Here is a 19,942-nt window from a genome sequence, read left to right as displayed (position 1 = left end):
CCACCGCGCCCCTCCCCTGGCACCTGCTGCACCACAGCCCCCGGCACCCACCGCGCCCCTCCCCCGGCACCTGCTACACCACACCCCCCCGGCACCCACCGCGCCCCTCCCCCGGCACCCACCGCGCCCCTCCCCCGGCACCCACCGCGCCCCTCCCCTGGCACCTGCTGCACCACGCCCCCCGGCACCCACCGCGCCCCTCCCCCGGCACCTGCTGCACCACGCCCCCTGGCACCCACCGCGCCCCTCCCCCGGCACCTGCTGCACCACACCCCCCGGCACCCACCGCGCCCCTCCCCCGGCACCTGCTGCACCACGCCCCCCGGCACCCACCGCGCCCCTCCCCCGGCACCTGCTGCACCACGCCCCCCGGCACCCACCGCGCCCCTCCCCCGGCACCCACCGCGCCCCTCCCCTGGCACCTGCTGCACCACAGCCCCCGGCACCCACTGCGCCCCTCCCCCGGCACCCACCGCGCCCCTCCCCCGGCACCTGCTGCACCACACCCCCCCGGCACCCACCGCGCCCCTCCCCTGGCACCCACCGCGCCCCTCCCCTGGCACCTGCTGCACCACGCCCCCCGGCACCCACCGCACCCCTCCCCCGGCATCCATCATGCCCCTCCCCCAACACCTGCTGCACCACTACAGCTACATTTAGGGGAGCAGGACGGGGCAAGCTGTCTGGCTAGCTCTAGGGATCGCCCCTTCCATGGGCACCACCCCCCTGCTTGGTCCCCACACACAGCCCTTGTGATTACCCTGAGGGGGCCCAGCCACTTCTGTAGCAGAGCCCTGAGCGATGCAGCCCCACGGCCCCAGCGATGGCCCCACGCCTGCCTCCTGCACCAGAACCCAGAGCCTTGCTCTCTGCGGGGCTCCCAGGGGCCCTTCCAGGGGAGACCCTGGAAGCTAGAGGAGGAGGTGGGGCAGCCTCCACCCGCCCCGGCTCTGCTGGCCCCTGGGCTGAGGGCGGCTCGGCCGTGGAAAGGTCATAGCCTCCTGCGCTAGCCCCGTGTGGTTGGTTTTGAGCGTGCAGAGGGGGGTGTCCCTGGCAGGCTGCCACAGCCTCCCTCATCGCCCAGCCAGGGGATTTGCACTTTGGTTGGGCCTTAGCCAATTGCAGAGACCAATGAGCAGCTCCCGCCCCACCCCCGATCTCAAGGTGGACTGGAGGCCAGAGGGCCTGGCACAAAGTGGCCACCAGCGCGGAATATCCACTAGCCCCACTACAAGTCTGAGATCAGAGCCACTGGGCAGTTTGCCCCAGACCAGGGCACCTCCACCGTGGCTCGGAGTCTTTGTGGCGAGGCTGGACACCTGCATCCAAGAGACGCTGCTCCGGCCAGGACCCCGGCGTGGGCCCTCTGGCCTGCGCGACACCGAATGAGTCCTTCCCCCCTTCTCTGGCTGACACCCCGGCCCCTTGAACGTCCAGGACAAAACCCCACCAACCTGAATGTGCCCCTGAGTTTGGCCTAGGCCCCCCCAGCCCGGCCGGAGTCTTACCTGAGACAGACACCCGCATGATGGCCTCCAGGGGCCTGTTGTTGTCCAGCGCCCGGCTCAGACGCAGCTCCCCAGAACTGCGGTTCAGCAGCACCAGGTGCAGCTCGTTGCCCTGCTCAAAGCTGTAGGCGAGCGTGTCCGAGATGTCGGGGTCGTGGGCTGGGATGCGGCCGATCACCCCGCTGGGGAAGCTGCTGGACTTGTTGGTGATGTAGTTGTTGAAGAGGATCTCAAAGTTTCTCAGCATAGGGGGGTTGTCATTCTGGTCCAACAGGCGGACGTGCACCGTGGCCCGGCTCACCAGCGGGGCTGAGGTGGCCTGGACCACGATGACATACTCGGCCTTGGCCTCGTAATCCAGATCCATCAGCGCCGTCAGCTCCCCGGAGAAGATGTCGAGCTGGAAGACCTCGGGAATGTTGCCCTCCACGATCTGGTACATGACCTGGGCATTGGTGCCCTCGTCCGGGTCGCTGGCCGTGATCTGCGCCACTGCCAGGCCGATGGGGCTGTTCTCTGCCACAAAGACGTCAAACTCGTCCCGCTCAAAGACCGGGGGGTTGTCGTTCACATCCAGGATGGCCACCTGGATGTCGACAGGGGTCCTTGTGGCCGGGATGCCCTTGTCCACAGCGTAGGCTCGTAGCTCGTAGAGAGGGACGTTCTCCCGGTCCAACCGGCGCAACGTCCGCACGATGCCGGAGGTAGATTCAATTATGAAGTCCCCATCCCCATCATCTCCACCTTGGAAGGTGTAGAACACCCTCCCATTGAGCCCCGAGTCCCGGTCAGTGGCGGAGACCTGCAGGACGCTGGTGAAGGCCGGGACGTCCTCGTAGACAGAGCCCTGGTAGGCATCCCGCAGAAATTGGGGCGTGTTGTCGTTGACGTCGTTGACCAGGATTTCCAAGTAGGTGGTGTCTGATTTCTGCGGAATGCCATTGTCCCGGGCCGTGATGGCCAGTGTGTAGGACACTTGGTCCTCGTAGTCCAGCTCCATCTGGGTAGTGACCGCGCCTGTGTCCACGTCGATCTGGAACTGGGGGATACTGTCCTCCATAAAGTAGGTGATACGGGCGTTCTCCCCCGTGTCCTCGTCTGTGGCACTGATGAGCACCACCGTGGTGCCAACCGGCCGGTCCTCATTGATGTTGACAGTGTAGTGGGAGCTCTGGAAGACTGGCCGGTGGGTGTTGGCATCAGTCACATTGACGAACACCCGGGCCGTGTCGAGCCGGGTGCCGTCGGAGGCCGTGACAGTCAGCAGGTATTGCCGCTCCAACTTGTAATCCAGCGGCAGCGCCAGGGTGATGAGGCCGCCCCCACTCTGGCTGGTGATGGAGAAGCGGTTGCGGGTGTTGCCGTTGGCTATCTGGTAGGTGATGACGCTGTTGGCGTCCCGGTCAATGGCCGAGACGGTCAGGACACTGGTGCCCATGGCAGCATCCTCGTTCAGCCGCACAGAGTACTCCTTTGGGGTGAACTCGGGGTTGTTGTCATTCACGTCCAGCACAGTGATGCTGACACTGGCCGAGGAAGCCATGGGGGGGCTGCCGTGGTCCCGGGCCTCCACCCCAAAGCTGTAGAAATCCACTGTCTCCCGGTCCAGCTCCGAGGCCACCACGATCCAGCCCGTGCTGTTGCTGATGGCGAAGGGGAACCTGGGGCCGGCCTCCAGCAGGGCATACTGCAGTCGAGCATTATCCCCGGAGTCCGCATCGACGGCCTGGATGTGTAGGACCGAGTAGCCGAGGGGCACGTTCTCCAGCACCGTGGACTGGAAGGGGGTGCTGACGAAGATGGGAGCATTGTCGTTGACGTCCAAGACCTGGATGGTCACCAGCCCGCTGATGTTGGACAGAGGGGGCCGCCCCCCGTCCTGGGCCCGGATGCGGAGCGTGTACTCCTTGCTCAGCTCGTAGTCCAGCTGGCTGACCACGTCAATGCTGCCCGTCTGGGCGTCGAGGTGGAACTGGCCCCGGGTGTTCCCGCTCATGATGCTGTAGTGCACCAGGGCACTGCTGCCTTTGTCCCGATCCGTGGCCGTCACCCGCAGCACGTGGGAGTTGGTGGCCACGTCCTCAGGCACCTGGGCCACGTAGCGCTTCTCACTGAATTGCGGCGCATTGTCATTGTCATCCTCCACGGCAATGTGGACGGTAGCCGTGGAGCTGCGGGGCCCTGGGTCCCTGCCCTGGTCGCTGGCCTCCACCAGGAGCTGGTAGGACTCCACAGACTCCCTGTCCACCAGCCCCTTGGTGCGGATGACCCCGGAGCGGGGGTCGATCTCAAAGGCTGCGTTGGCCCCGTCACCATTGAGGAGTCGGTAGAGGATGTCGGCGTTGGCAGTGGTGTCCCCGTCGGTGGCCCTGACTGTCAGCACCTCGTACCCGACCTCCAGGTTCTCCCGCACACTCTCCTCGTACTCCTGCTGCTCGAAGGTGGGGCTGTGGTCATTGGTGTCGCTCACCAGGATGGTGAGCGTGGCCAGGGCCGTGCGCCGGGGCGTGCCATGGTCCACGGCCGTCACCCGGAAGACATGGGTGCTCTTGGTCTCACGGTCCAGCTCCTCGGCCGTGCTCACGGCCCCGCTCAGGGGGTCCATGGCGAAGCAGCCGCCGGAGCGGCTGTCGAAGAGAGCCGCCATGGAGTAGTGCAGCCGGCCGGCCTCGCCCGCGTCGGGGTCCGTGGCCTGCAGCGAGATCACCGGGGTGCCGGCTGGCCTGTTCTCTGGCACCGACACCTGGTAGGTGGGCGGCTGGAACTGGGGGCTGGTGTTGACGTTCCGCTTCCTCCGGCTGCTCCCCCGGCCCGGGGCCCCGTCCGCACCCTGGAGCAGCTTCCCCAGCTCCACCTGCTGCCCAGGGGAGCTCAGACCCAGACTCCAGTTGACCAAGGTCCTAGCGCCCCTCCCCTGCCTGAGCCCCCCCGCCCCGTCCCCCTTCGCGCACCGCTCGCACAGCAGCCCCAAGCGCACCGGGTGCCCCGACCGGAGACACATGGCCCGGACGGGGAGGATCAGCTCCCCCGAGGCCTGGGGGGAGAGGCTCCCCCCGGCGCCCCGCAACCTGCATCGCGGCTGGCAGCCTCCCCAAGCGGCCGCGGGCGGCAGGGGGATGCGGGAGCCGGGCTCCAAGCACAGCGCCCAGCTCCACCTCCTGTCCCCAGGAGCCTGGGGCAGCAGCAGCCGGCTCAGCAGCTCCCTCTCCCCGGCAGCCCCGCAGCCCTGCCCGGCCATGTGCGCCCAGAGGCCGGCTGCACCTGCCGGACAGAGCCAGAGGGCGCAGCGCGGCGGCGGCCGGGACCGGTCCAGCAGCATCAGCCGCGTCCCGGCCGCGGGCCCCAGCGCGCACGGCCCGCGGTGCCCGGGCGCTGCGCCCTCCAGCCGCGGCACCCCGAGGGCCAGGAGCAGCAGGAGAGCGCGGCTGGGCTGGCAGCAGCAACCGCCCATCGCCCGCTCGCTGGGGCTCAGCGGCGGCTCCTACGGCGGCGCTGCCCGGCCCCGGGCCTCATGCCCGGCCGGCTCCCTGCGCCCCCCGGCTCCCTGCGCCCCCCGATCCCCGTGCGCCCCCCGGATCTCGCCCCCCGGCTCCCTACGCCCCGGCTCCCTGCGCCCCCCGATCCCCGTGCGCCCCCCGGCTCTCCGCCCCCCGGCTCCCTGCGCCCCCCCGATCCCCGTGCGCCCCCCGGCTCCCCGCCCCCCGGCTCCCTGCGCCCCCCCGATCCCCGTGCGCCCCCCGGCTCCCTGCCCCCCCGACCCCCGTGCGCCCCCCGATCCCCGTGCGCCCCCCGGCTCCCTGCGCCCCCCCGGCTCCCCGGCCCCCGGCTCCCTGCGCCCCCCCGATCCCCGTGCGCACCCCTGATCCCCGTGCGCCCCCCGGCTCCCCGCCCCCCGGCTCCCTGCGCCCCACGGATCTCGCCCCCCTGCTCCCCGCCCCCCGATCCCCGTGCGCCCCCGGATCTCGCCCCCCGGATCTCTGCGCCCCCGGCTCTAGGAGACCGAGCCGCCCCCGGCCGAGCGCCCTGGCCCAGCTCCGCTCTCCCCGCCCGGCAGCCCCGGTTCTGCGGCGCGGCGGCAGGGGCTTGCGGGAGGCTCATTACCATAGACCTGCTCGGCGCAGCGCGGCGGCCCTTAAAGGAGCAACGGCAGCCTCGCCACCAGCCGGGGGACCCACCCGGGCCCCTGTGGGCAGCCAGAGACACAATGCTCTTCCCGGGCGCGGGGCAGGGGCTGGGGCAGCTCCTAGGGCAGCCAGCCTGTCTCCATCAGGCCCATTAGAGTCATCTACCAGGTGAGGGGCAGTGAAGTCTAGTGGTCAGAGAAGGGGCCCAGGGAGCCCCAGGACTCCTGGGTTCCTCTCCTAGCCCCCCCTGCTTAGTCATGTCCCCATTGCAGAAGAGGGATAAGAAAGTGTGGGATCCTGGGCTGAGACGGGCCGCCATCCACAGAGATCAGCTGGGCAGAGCACCCTGGTCCGTACACACCAGCCCTGGTCCATACCAATGTTCCCTCTAATTTTTGACAGGCCGTGTGTGCAAAAAATTTCTTTGGTGCAAATTGTTGTGCGCACAGTGTTTTGCCGTGTGTGAGGTTTAGGATCTGTGTGCACACACGCACGTGCACAGCTGAGAGGGAATGGCGGTCCATACGCACCAGCCCTGGTCTGTACACACCAGCTCTCTCCGTCTCCTCACACTCTGCATCCACACCAGCCAGGCTCTGTTATGGCCAAGGACTGCTCTGCTCCTACTAGCTTGACTGAGGGAGGGGAGCTCCAGAGAAGTGGGGTTAGTGTGAACAGACATGGAGTTTGGATTCAGGGAATGCTGACATGCCCACACCCTGTGCACACACGTATATACACACATTCACTGTGCACATGCTGTGTGCAAACTTTGCACTCAACATAGACACCCACACATACACGCAGTCACTCCTCTTCCAGGATTAATGCAGCAAAGCAGAAAGGAAATAGTTAATCAATAAAGGCCAAACTAGCTCCTAGTCCAGTGGCCCATCCTTGGTGGGCAGGTGAGTGGAGGTCGCAGTGAATCACAGAATGTCAGGGTTGGAAGGGACAGGACCTCAGGAGGTCATCTAGTCCAACCCCCTGCTCAAAGTAGGACCAATTACCAATTTTTGCCCCAGACCCCTAAATGGCCCCCTCAAGGATTGAGCTCACAACCCTGGGTTTAGCAGGCCAATGCTCAAACCACTGAGCTATCCCTCCCCCCATGACACCAAGAGAGACTAAATCGATGTATCAGAGTAGCAGCCATGTTAGTCTGTATTCACAAAAAGAAAAAGAGGACTAGTGGCACCTTAGAGACTAGCCAATTTATTTGAGCATGAGCTTTCGTGAGCTACAGCTCACTTCATGGGATGGATGCATTCAGTGGAAAATACAGTGGGGAGATTTATATACACAGAGAACATGAAACAATGGGTGTTACCATACACACTGTAACCAGAGTGATCACTTAAGTTGAGTTAATACCAGCAGGAGGGCGGGGGGGGGGAGAAAACCTTTTGTGGTGATAATCAAGGTTGGCCATTGACTTCCTGAGGAAACTACAATCCATTGGTGATCTTCCTGAAAACACCATCCTGGCCACTATGGATGTAGAAGCCCTCTACACCAACATCCCACACAAAGATGGACTACAAGCCGTCAGGAACACTATCCCCGATAATGTCACGGCTAACCTGGTGGCTGAACTTTGTGACTTTGTCCTCACCCATAACTATTTCACATTTGGGGACAATGTATACCTTCAGATCAGCAGCACTGCTATGGGTACCTGCCTGGCCCCACATTATGCCAACATTTTTATGGCTGACTTAGAACAACGCTTCCTCAGCTCTCGTCCCCTAATGCCCCTACTCTGCTTGCGCTATATTGATGACATCTTCATCATCTGGACCCATGGAAAAGAAGCCCTTGAGGAATTCCACCACGATTTCAACAATTTCCATCCCACCATCAACCTCAGCCCGGTCCAGTCCACACAAGAGATCCACTTCCTGGACACTACAGTGCTAATAAGCGATGGTCACATAAACACCACCCTATACCGGAAACCTACTGACCACTATTCCTACCTACACGCCTCCAGCTTTCACCCTGACCACACCACACGATCCATCGTCTACAGCCAAGCTCTGCGATACAACCGCATTTGCTCCAACCCCTCAGACAGAGACAAACACCTACAAGATCTCTATCAAGCAGTCTTACAACTACAATACCCACCTGCTGAAGTGAAGAAACAGATTGACAGAGCCAGAAGAGTACCCAGAAGTCACCTACTACAGGACAGGCCCAACAAAGAAAATAACAGATCGCCACTAGCCGTCACCTTCAGCCCCCAACTAAAACCTCTCCAACGCATCATCAAGGATCTACAACCTATCCTGAAGGACGACCCATCACTCTCACAGATCCTGGGAGACAGGCCAGTCCTTGCTTATAGACAGCCCCCCAACCTGAAGCAAATACTCACCAGCAACCACACACCACACAACAGAACCACTCACCGAGGAACCTATCCTTGCAACAAAGCCTGTTGCCAACTCTGCCCACATATCTATTCAGGGGACACCATCACAGGGCCTAATCACATCAGCCACACTATCAGAGGCTCGTTCACCTGCACATCCACCAATGTGATATATGCCATCATGTGCCAGCAATGCCCTCTGCCATGTACATTGGCCAAACTGGACAGTCTCTTACGTAAAAGACTAAATGGACACAAATCAGACGTCAAGAATTATAACATTCATAAACCAGTTGGAGAACACTTCAATCTCTTTGGTCACTCGATTACAGACCTAAAAGTGGCAATTCTTCAACAAAAAAACTTCACAAACAGACTCCAACGAGAGACTGCTGAATTGGAATTAATTTGCAAACTGGATACAATTAACTTGAATAGAGACTGGGAGTGGATGGGTCATTACACAAAGTAAAACTATTTCCCCACGTTTATTCCCCCCCTTCACCCCCCCACTGTTCCTCAGACGTTCTTGTCAACTGCTGGAAATGGCCCACCTTGATTATCACTACAAAGGGTTTTCTCCCCCCCCCCTCCTGCTGGTAACAGTTCACCTTAAGTGATCACTCTCCTTACAGTGTGTATGGTAACACCCATTGTTTCATGTTCTCTGTGTATATAAATCTCCCCCCTGTGTTTTCCACTGAATGCATCCAATGAAGAGAGCTGTAGCTCATGAAAGCTTATGCTCAGATAAATTTGTTAGTCTCTAAGGTGCCACAAGTCCTCCTTTAAATCCGTGTAGCCAACTGCCCCCATGTGTGTTGGGGGTGTGGGAACCAGGCCTGAGCCCGGGAGCTGCTGACTTCAGTTTCCAGGAGAGGTTTGTTTGTGCAATGGCCTAAGTCAGCCTTTCTTGGCTGCCCCAGGCATCACTCACCAGGGACAAGGAAACTGGCCCGGTCCTGGGGTTCTGTAGCCACCAGAGCATCATGTAAACAGGACACTCCAGTGTCCTGCATACCTGCTTCTGCCGTGTCCCAGGCTTCGGGGGCCAGAGCCTCAGCTGGTATAAACCATAGTAACTTCCCTTTACACCAACTTAGCACTGGGCCCATTCAGTGTAAACGGACCATGGAGGAGTTGATCTTACGAGCTGGGGATTTTCAGAAATATGTTTTCAAAGTTGTTGTGGCATCAAATTAAAAAGGGGCGTTGCCAAGCTGTGGATCTGAGTCATTTCCCAGCCGGGTGGTGTGCTCAGGGTGCAGCCAAACACCTCCAGGAGTAACCAGCGCCTTTCAGGCAAAGGCGGACTGCGGCCGCAAACAAAGCATGCTCAGGGAGCGGGCTCTCCCTTCCTGCGCCAGCTTGCACCGAGTTCCATACAGTGCCTCCTGATTTACACCACAGTGGGTGAGAGGGGAATTGGGCCAGGTGGGTTATTTAGTCGGGGATCGGTCCTGCTTTGAGCAGGGGGTGGGACTCGATGACCTCCTGAGGTCCCTTCCAACCCTGATAGTCTATGATTCTAAGAGTGAGCCCAGTGGGTTACTCCTGATTTACACCAGGGCGAGTGTGAGGGGAATTGGGCCCAGTGCGTTACTCCCGATTGACACCGGAGTGAATGGGATTAAAGTCGAGTCTAACCATGCCAAGAACCGGCCTGTTGCCCTGCCTGGGAGCTGACTGGGGCTGCACCTGGGGGGGCAGCGAGCGCCCAGGCTGCAGGGGCGAGAGGGGCAGGTCCAGACACCCCCTGGGCATTAGCATCTCCTCTGGTGGGGTGACACTGGATCTGGAATCTGAGGATGGGGGCGGGGGTCTGTTTGCGGGGAGAAGAGCGAAATCCTGGCGAGTAGCTTTGGCTGCAGCTGCCACTGACAAGGGCTCTGGGTCCTCCTGCCGCAGGGCAGGAGCTAACTGCGGGCTTCCCGGCGCGGGGCTCCTTCGGAAGCACCTGATCCTGGCCCCGCGGGACCGAGCCCGGCGCTGGCCCGGCCCGGCTGTTTCTCCCGCCCTGGGTTTGTTTGTGGTCTTGCCCAGCTCCGGCTCCGGCTCCGGCTGCAGCCCAGGGGCGCCCCGCCCGGGCCGCACGCGGGGCCCCGCAGCCCGCAGCCCGCGGCCCGGCCGGCGCGTCCCCCGCGCGGGGCAGCCGAACGCAGCTCGCGCCGGTGTCTGTCCTGCGAGGACACGAGCCCGGCCGCACCTGCGCGCGGCTCGGAGCCGGCGGGGCTGCGCCCTCTTAAAAGGGCGATGCCCCGCTCAGCGGCCGGGGCAATTGTCCCCCGCGCCGCGCGGCCCTTCCCGGGGCAGGGGCTGCCGCCTTTGCCGGGCAGGCCCGAGACTGGCGTTGTCAAGAAGCCGCCAAAGAAAGCGGCGGCTGGGGCCCAAGCGGCCAGGCGAGGCCGGGGCCAGGGTGTGTTAATTCAGCCGCCTGCCGGGCCGGGGGCTCGAACCGGCTGCGGGGCGAAGCTGCCCCTCTCCTCGCAGCTGCTGAGCAGGGCGGGCTGGTGCCCGGCTGGCCCAGGGCCCGTGGCAGGGGCCTTTCCCGGAGCTCCAGCTCAGCAAGCAGACACAGGCGGAGCCCGAGTGCCCCAAACCAAGAGCCACAGACGCCTCTGAAGTCCGGCTCCCGCCCGCAGGCAGCCAGAGGCCGGCGCGCCCCCGTCTCCGCCGGAGCCAGTCCGCCAGCTTGGGCTGAAAGCGGCTGGGGCAGCTGTTGACGAGCTCCTGTGGAGCTGAGGACACAGCGGCTGGATAGGTGCAGCTTGCCACGAGGGCCGGATCCCGCGGCCGCCGCCGGGGAAAACCCACTGGTTTTGCACAAGTGGGGTCAACCCCTGACTACAGTGTGTTGTGCCAAATCTCCGTTAGCAGTTACAGGACAGGGTCTCTGACACACAGCCACGCTGTTCTGTACCATGCAGTAGGTGGCATGGCAGTGGTGACTCATACACCAGCCAGGCCATTACATCGGGGTCAACTGGGAAAATATGACACCCACCCCCGCCCCCTTCCTTGCTCATTTTCCAGCAAAGCAGCTGCCTGACCCCAGCTCTGAGTTGTGATGTGACGAAGTGGGACTGTTCTTAATGTGTCCTCTGAATAGTGTGGGGGTGCCTCAGTTTCCCCTAGGCAGTTCTTAAGTATCTAGGTGGTGGGATAAGGGTGTATGATCCTTGCAGAGCCCTAGAGGGCAGGTGTGTGCAGGGGTCTGGACACAGAGAATGGCGGACACCCTGTTTCCTGGCAACTGATGGCCTGGGCCTTCCCCCCTGCAAGGTGAGAGCTAAAGGGTTGGAGAACAAAGGAATCAGGTGCCCTCCTGGCCAGGGAAAGGGACAAAGCCCAGAGGAGGAGGGGCTGGAGGGAGTTTCGGTTTGGGGCTGGCTGGGACATGAAGTGAAGGGCAGATGTGGTTGTCTGGCTCACTGCCCCCCAAAATGGACCCAGCTCAGGGGTCCTGTTCTCTGCACCTACAAGCTCTGTTTTAGACCATGTTCCTGTCATCTAATAAACCTTCTGTTTTACTGGCTGGCTGAGAGTCACGTCTGACCCTGCCTGGGTGGACTCACTGTGGGAAGCGCACGGAGGGGCAGAGGATGCTGAATGCTCCGAGGTCAGACCCAGGAAGGTGGAAGCTGTGTGAGCTGTGTGTCCTGAAGACAGGCTGCTCCCAGAGAGGAGACTTCCCCAGAGTCCTGACTGGCTTCATGGGGAGCAGTTCCAGAGCATCGCCCAGGGACTCCGTGATAACTGGTGGCAGTGGTGGGATGTATTGCACCCTGTGGATGGCGCTTCCTGCAGTAAGTGACTGGGGAGCAGTAAAACAAAGGGGGATTGACGAGGACCAGGCGTGCTGAAGGCTCAGAGAGGAGTGGTTTTGGGGGGCGGTTAACCCCTGGGAGTGTGTGACCAGCGAGAAGGTCTGTGCAGTAATGGGGTCCCCCTGGGGACTGCAGTGAGCAGTCTCAGGGGCGAAGGAGCCTGCGGCTTGGCCTGGGAGAGAGAAGGACTTTTGCAGTACCATGGTCCCCCTGGGGATTGCAGCGAGCAGTCCAAGGGGCGGAGGAGTCTGCAGCTTGACCCTGGCAAAGAGGTGGTGACCTCGAGAAGGGCTGGCACACTAGGGGTTCTCCCTGGAAACCGTGGGGAGCTGAGAGCACACAGGCCTGTGAGTCCACAACAACTTGGGAAGAGCGGAGTGATGGCCTGTCACCGCCTCCTTAAGAAGGACATTGTAACCCTGTGCAGAAAGAAAGGGTTGAGCATTGGAAAGTTCACCAAAGCACAGTTAACCGTGCAGCTGGAGGAGGATGACCGCTCTAAGGAGCAGATTCCTGACCCCAAATGGGGCTATAGCAGGATCTGGGAGCAGCTGGAGTGGGAGCCAGGCATCCCCAAGACTCCTGTCCCCAACCAGACGAGGGTCTTCACGATCGGGTTCCCCATCGGGGGATCGGAGACGGATGGGATTGGAGCTGAGCCCGAGAGAGCAAGACGACTGTGAGAGACAGCGAGAGCCCGAGAAAGCTGCAGAAGCAGCAGCAGCATGAACTGGCGGTGCGGGAGCGGAGAGGCCTAGGGGACCTCCCTGGGGTGAGTGGGGATAGACCCCAGGGGGCCAGTTCCGCAGGGAACCTCGAGACTAAATTGCTGCCCCTGGTTAAGGGGGGGGGATGTGGATGCCCACCTCACTGCCTTTGAGCAGGCTGGCGATTTGAACCAGGGGGACCCTGCGGAAAAGCCCCGGTGTCTAGCTCCCTTGCTGGGTCCCGAGGCCATAGACTCCGTCAGCCGGATGGGTGGGGAGGTGGACAGGCTCCCACTCCTGACCCCAACCTTTAGTCAGGCCCCAGGTGGTGCAGCCTCAGATGCTGAGGGGCTGTGTGAGCTGAGTGAGGGTCCCAGGGATGAAGCCCCTCGCCCTGCCTATGGCCCAGATCCCTGTGCAGACTCAGGAGGGGTGGGGCTGGCTGGTCGTTGGGGTTCTCCAGGATATCGGCTGTGAGACCCTGTTGGGGAGTGACTGTGTCTTTTTGGGACAGGATCCAGGCCCTGCTCCTGTAATGGCCAAGGGTTTGAATTTGAATCTAGGGAACCAATCGGCAGAGAGGGAAATGGTCAGTGAAAATGCAAATGACCTGGCTGGCAGCAGGGAAGAGCTGCTAGGCTCAGGACACCTGCCTGCCTGTAACCAGCCCCCTGGGGCTGGGTGGGACAGAGAGATGCTCCCCACTCCCTTGCACACCGGAGAGGGGGCTCACGCTGGCTCTGATGCAGTGAGGAAAGCAGCGAGCTCGCTGCCTACCCCACTGGGACAGCAAGGGCAGTGCTGAGCACAGGGGGAGCTGAGACCCCAGCTGAGTGTGGGGAGACACAGGCAGGGCAGGGGATCTGTTGGGAGTGGCAAGGTGCTTGGTAAGGAAAGTTTGGATGAGCCTAGGCAGCCTTGTGAGCTGATGGCTGTGTCTAGTCAGCAGGGTGGGAAGGCGAGGAGAGTGGAAGATGAGTGTCCCTGGACCTTACCTGTTAGCTGGGTGGAGAATTGGGACAGTGAAGGAAACGTGTCTGTGTCTGTCAGGGGTATTGACTTGCCTGTGGAGGGAGCTACCCTGATCTCCAAGCAGCTGTCTGTGACCAGCCTTTTGTGCTGGGACAAGGGGAATGAGATCCCAAGCTGGGTGTCTGGTGAAGGAGAAAGTGTGTCCGGCTCTTCTTTGTCTGTGGAGCAGACAGAAGGGGCCTTTCAGCCTGTGATGGTTGAGGGTCGTGCAGTTGTCTCAGAGTTGGTTCTGGATTCAGCTAAAGCCCAGGAAGGGAATGGTCCTAAGTTTGTGTCTGCTCGGGAGAATGGCCCTGTAACTAGATCGCATCCAGTTAGTGTCTATGTAAAATCCCAGAGCCCAGACAATTCTGGTGCTTGTATTTTGCCTGTTGCTCGTGTGTTGTTGGGAAAGGGTGGAGCAACTCTGTCTAATCAGGGTGAGATCCTAGCCAGGGCACAAGGAGAGCATGAAGGTGATGTGATTGTGTTACCTACTGAGGGTGTGGAAACCTGTAGCAAGAAGGAAAAGATTCCTGAACTTGTGTGTGGCAAAGGGAAGGAGAATGCTTCTGACCTTTTATCTAGGAAGTCTGTAAATTTGCCTGAAAGGGGATTGTGTAAGAATCCGCCGGATGGGCCAGAGGTAATTCTGGATGTAAGTGAGACCCAGAAAGAGTCTGTTGTTGCTCAGGAAAGTGTTCCTCTAGAGCAAGCCCTAGGTGAAGAGGGTAAGAGCAGAATTTCTGTGAGGGGTGAATTGTTGCATAGAAAAGCCCCTAGGGAAAGGAATCCTCATAGAGTCTTTGCAAACAGTTTACTGCAACTGAAGGATGTGAAAGTGATTTAATCAAGAAAGTTTCAGTTGCTAACAGCCAGAAATTTTCTGTTGTGAATGGATCCACTGACTTCCCTGTTGAAAGATCCAGTGTGGATAGCTTTGAGAAGGTCTCATATGGAGTGAAACCTGTTAAAAAAGTTAAGCAGTCCTATAACCAAGTGGCTGTGTTTGGCCAGCTTGTTGGGGAGACAAGGTTGTTGAGAAAGGGATGTCCCCATGCTAGTTCTGTAAGTGAACAGTATGTGGCCCAGGTCAAGATGGGTGCTCTTAACCAAGAAAGCCCGAATTGCAGCCCTTCAGACTGGAGCGCTGGGAGAAGACCCCATCCCAGTTTGACCCCTGGGGGTTTTGGGATGGCAAAAGGGCACGGGCCACATAAACCTTCCCACATGCGGCATGCAAGTGCTATCGACCACCCCCGACCTAAGGGAGGGTGTGAAACTGGAAAGGCGTAAAACTGGAAGGGCCTGGTGTAACTCCCACCAAGGAATGGGAGAGATGCTGGGGCATCCATGGGAACGTTGGTGAGTTCGGACTTCCCCAGGTCACTGGCTAAAGTGACCCCAGTAAGTTCGGTCTCGAAGGGGGGAGAGATGTGACAAAGCAGGACTGTTCTTAATGTTTCCTCTGAATATTGTGGGGGTGCCTCAGTTTCCCCATGGCAGTTCTTAAGTATCTAGGTGGTGGGATAAGGGTGTATCCCATACCCACAGGGGGCCACGCTGCCTGGAAGGAGAGGAGGTAAACCCTGTGGCTGGGAGCATTCAAGGGCCTCTGTGAACCTGCAGAGTGGGCTAGGCCTGGATGGGAGTGGGGGGTCACCCTCCTCCCTCCCTGGAGGCTGTCAGAGACACCGGCCTTCTGCAGCTTGTTCACTTAATTAGCAGCCTGGCTTTGGCCAGCATCACTCAGGCTCTCTGCTGCAATGAGACACCCACGGCTGGCCTGTGCCAGCTGCCTGGGGCTTGCAGGGTTCGGGCTAAGGGGCTGAATAACTGTGGGTCGCTGTTATTTGTCTGGAGCACACACGGCTCCACTTCTGTAGGGACGCTGGCAAATGCCGCACTCAGAGCTGAGCCAGGGCTCAGTGTAACTAACGGGTGAACACCCAGAACAGGCATGGTGTGGGCGGCCGGGCTCAGGGCTAATCCAAGGGATGGAAGGGGATCAAGAGCTCCCCTGGTAAGCGCCAGGCGCGGAGGTGGTCAGTGAAAGGACACCGGCTGCACCTGCTCTGTGGCCTGTGCTAACACTTTGCCTCTCTCTGGAGCACGTCCCCTGCGGGATCTCAAAGGCCTGTGGGGACATGGCTGAGTTTAGCCCCATGAGCACCGCTAGCCCCAGGGAATGGGAGGTGAGGTGCTTTATGGAAGGTCCCGGGGGGAGGCTGCGGCAGGCCGTAGCCCCAAGGCGCTCCTGGCCCGGCCAGATAACAGCGTGCCCAGCATCTATGCTGGGAAACATGGCCAGGAGTGTGCTCGGCAGTGATCTCGACACCCACTTGAGCTTGTCCTAGGCACTTCCATCGCCCCTCGCTGCACTGGTCCCTGGGCATCCCTGGATAGCTCCGATTCTCCTCTCACCTTCACTGCAGCAGCTCCCCGGGGAGGCAGCAGAGCAGTGGGTGCTCAGCACCTTCAAGACTCAGGCCCAACCCCCAGATCAGAGGCCACGTTTGGACACTGTCTGTTGGTGGCACTGCCTGAGGGGACCGTGCATGCTCGGCTGGCGCACACAGCCTCAGAAAGCTGGGCTGGATTTCGTGCTTCGTTTCTCTTCTTATTCCTCCCAGAGCATCTGTTGTTTGAAGTCCCCGCCCCCGATTTCTGGTATTTGTGGATCTGTGATTAACGGGACTCGCTGGCTTAGCCCCAGTCCTGCTGGATACTGGCGTTGCCAGATTACCGCATCCACTGGCCAGCCCAGGATCACCTCGCTGGCAAAGCTGGCTGGATTCGCCATCTCCTCAGCACTAGCCTCTCTTCCCGAGCACCCGCTGGCTGGGGCCCAGCCTGGCTCAGCACAGCCGGGGCAGGAAGGCTCCAGCTGCAGCCACCTTACTCCCTAGCCACTGGGGCTTGCTCAGCGCATGGCCCCCAAAGCTCCCTTCCCCCCATGCCAGGAATGTGAATTCCAACCCCCTTTTGAATTACAAATTGGAGCTGCCTGCTTTGTCTCCCTCCAGTTGGGCATTGTCCCTTTGCCGAGCGAGCGGCTGGAAGCGGGGAAGGGAGCCTGGCTCCCCAGCCCAGCTGCTCTTTCATGTGCAAAAAGTTTGGCCAGATTTTTTTTTTTGCAGCTACCGAGTTAACAGGATAAAACCCCAAAGAACTTGAGCATTTAACAAGCTTTGCAGGAAACCCATTAACAGCTTTGCCGGCCCCTGGCCCTGCCTGACTCTGCAATTACAGCAGTAGTGACCAGTGTCAGGGCACCAGCAGCCCAGGGAGCAGCAGAAGAGAAGGGCAAGCCCGTGGCCTTGTGAGGGTGGCCATCTTGGTGAGGCCAGCACTGAGCTTCCCAGCAGGTGGTAGAGAACTAAGGGCCAGGGCAGGGCCTCACACCTATTAGGCATCTCACTCGCTCCTATTGATTGCCAGGGAAGTTAGACACCCACCTACCTTGGAGGATCTGGGCCTAGACTCCCTAGGCAGGGCCTGTAACACCCTGGGGCCAGGAGATGTGTACCCTCCCCCCCCCCCCCAAACAGTGGGGTACAACGAGCTTTGGGGCAATCAGAGTGATTTTGCTCCAGTCCCACCTGCAGCCCTGGACTAACACGCTGGCTGGACCAAGACGCCGAGGGGCCGTGTTGCATCTGTCGCCCTGATGGTGGCCAGCCCTTTGCAGCTCACTGGTGAACACAGCCCCAAACATGGGGAGAGTGCAAGGATTGATCACTCTCCCTGGATCCAGAATGGCCCCCCAGGGCCAGATCCCCAGCAGCTGGATCAAGGGCTGGGCTGGCAGAGGGCCTGAGTCTGTTGCCTGTCTCATTGGAGATAGGCAGCGGGAACTGGGCAGTATCCCTTTAAATAGTCTGTGAGCCCCTCTAGCCACGCTCCCGGCTTTGGAAGCTACCAGAAGCCAACTGGCTGGGCCCAGGGCCCCAGCGCGCAAGGTGCTGTGCAGACAGCACTTCCTGTTCCAAAGAGCAGACCAAGGCCCTGCACGTTTGTGACTAGTCAGTGCACACAGAGATTTGGGACCCAATGGGGCCAGTGTGGGTGTAAACAGCTGACACCTGTCTGTATAAACATCCTGGGCCCGACTCATCCCGCTCTCACTTAATTGGCAGCAGGGGATTTACACCAGAAATGAGTTTGCAGGTTGCTTTAAAGACTATCCGCCTCAAGGAAAAACAGAAACTGGGTTTTCCCCCTTTTCTAAAGGGCAAATAAAACATGCCCCAAGGGGAGAACTAGCTAAATCATGGCACCACGTATACTGCAGGAATGAAGCTGGAGTCTGAGGGGAAGGGATTTTTAAAAGATGCTTATTCTACTCAAATGTCTGCCAGGCACTTGGGAGAAAAAGTCTCTGTGGTAAAGAGCCTGGCCCCCCCCTCCACCACCCCTTCAATTAAGGGCTGAAAAACTCTGACTCCACAGCTCCAGCTCCGCCAAGGAGGCCCCCAACAAATCCAGCAGTATGCCGGATATCCAATCTGAAGGTAAAACAGAAATGAGGGGGAGGGAGGGAGGGAGAGGAAGAAATCTCACCACCTGATGTTGGTCCACTAAACAATAGGACCGCCCCCGGCCTGGCACTCTCGCATTACCCACCATAAAGCAGTAAAACAAGGGGGACAGAACCCCACTTCTTTCCTTTTGTAGGATACTTAAAAACAGTGGCCCTGGTGCCTAGCCCTGCAACCCTTATTTCACCTTCATTTCTCCTGACTACTGTCCACTCGGGCGCACGAGGGGAAGCAGGACTGTGGGTGCAAAAGGCACATGGTTGGCAGAGCAGGAGGAGACCCCACTGGATACAGTAGCACGTAGCAGATCCACAAGGCTCAAGTGACATTAACTGGCTAGTAGTTGAAGGAGCTCAGCTGTGGTCTTGAGCTCCGTGCCTGCAGGGTAAGGCAGGAGGTGGATTTGTGTGTGGCCAGCTAGTGGCTTGCGGCAGGGCAGGCATTCACACCCCAGCTGGCCATTAATACCTTTGCTCCCCTCCGGGCAATGTAGCAATTAGTGACTTACCCCGCGATCAGCACCACGGTGTGCAGAGAGAAGACCCCCCCCAGTTGCCCTTTAGTGTCCAGGTCAGCTTCAGGCCAGCCTTACCTATCCAGGTGGCACAGGAACTGTCCTCAGCTGCTAAAGTCCCGCAGCCCCATCGCCACGCTCTCCAAGTGCCTCAGGCTACACTGGACTGGCACTCCATGGGCGGGGAGGTGGGGCAGCATGGTCCCCCCATCCAGAAGCGCAGACCCCAAGATGAAGGCCCAGCTCAGAGGTATGTGGATGCCTGATTTGCCCCATGTTAATGGGAGTTAGGGGCTGAGACAGCTTGGAGGAGCTGGGCCCAAGTGACTTGCCTGAAATGGGGGACTAGGAATTGAACCCCGTCTCCTGTGCCCCAGGCTGACACCCTAGCCATTGCACCACGCTGCTGTATTGCAGAACAGAAGGGTCACTGCTGACTGGCTAGTATGTACCCCTGACAGCAGCCTCCCCAAGCCCCCTGGGTGGTGGTTTGCAGCCCAGCAGGGTGCTGCAGCAGCTGCCCCCTTCAGGCTAGCAGGCCAGCCTGCCCCCTGGCATTGCCCATCTTTCCCCCTGGCATTGCCCATCTTGGATGAGACCCACCTCTGGAGCTAGGCCCCAATCCAACAAAGCACATGCTCTGCAGATTCAGGGCCTCGTATCAATCACTGGAGCAGCCCACTGCTGGGCCCCACTTCTGCTCTCTGCCCACACTGTGGGGAAGCGCTGCCAGCCCCATGGACAGCTGGGAACCAAGGAGCAAAGCGAGCAACTTGCAGCAGCACTGGGAATTGAACTCACCCATGTCTTTTGTACCTTCACCACAGACCCGTCCTTCCTCTGCCTCACACCCAACACTGGGCCCTGTTCTAGTGCTTTCCTGCCACCCCCTCACATCCCCATAGCTGTGTTATAGGGAAAGTGAGGCAAGAAGTTCTTGAGAATCCGATTACCCTCCCACGTCCACTTCAGTGCTTGGCACAGCCTCTGCCATGTTCCTGGCCCTGAGAAAGGCGTGGCAGGGAGATGGCCCCCTGGAAGGGGGTTTTGCCCCACATGGCTGGTATGGGAAGGAGCAATGAAGCAAATGAATGAAATGCCAGTGGCATGGGCCTGGCCCAGGGGTCCACAAAGGAAGATGGCTGTGACGCCAGGCCACCCTGACTTGAGTGCTGGTTGATTTAGAGTGTAGAGGCCTGGTACACGGCCAGGGGCTCACCTTGTAGAGGGGAAATTGCACCTTTGCAGCACAAGTCAGTCAGCATGAAATCAGCCACTAGCCTTCACTAGACTGAGCCACCCACCCAGCAAGGGCCGGCAATGCAGTATCACT

General features: G+C 60.1%; 1 protein-coding gene across 1 annotated transcript in view; it reads right to left on the bottom strand.

Moving 5' to 3' along the window:
- Positions 1-4,959, bottom strand: part of CELSR2 (cadherin EGF LAG seven-pass G-type receptor 2) — a 78,906-nt gene extending 73,947 nt beyond the window's left edge. Inside the window, exon 1 of the mRNA XM_077839245.1 lies at positions 1,509-4,959. Within this exon, the coding sequence (XP_077695371.1) occupies positions 1,509-4,959 (3,451 nt within the window). The remainder of the gene's footprint in view (positions 1-1,508) is intronic.
- Between the last annotated feature and the right edge of the window lie 14,983 nt (positions 4,960-19,942).

Source organism: Eretmochelys imbricata, chromosome 21, assembly GCF_965152235.1.
Source record: "Eretmochelys imbricata isolate rEreImb1 chromosome 21, rEreImb1.hap1, whole genome shotgun sequence".
NCBI classification, from domain to species: Eukaryota; Metazoa; Chordata; order Testudines; family Cheloniidae; genus Eretmochelys; species Eretmochelys imbricata.
Note: the sequence above shows the minus strand (reverse complement) of the source record. Positions and strands in the feature narration are given on the sequence as shown.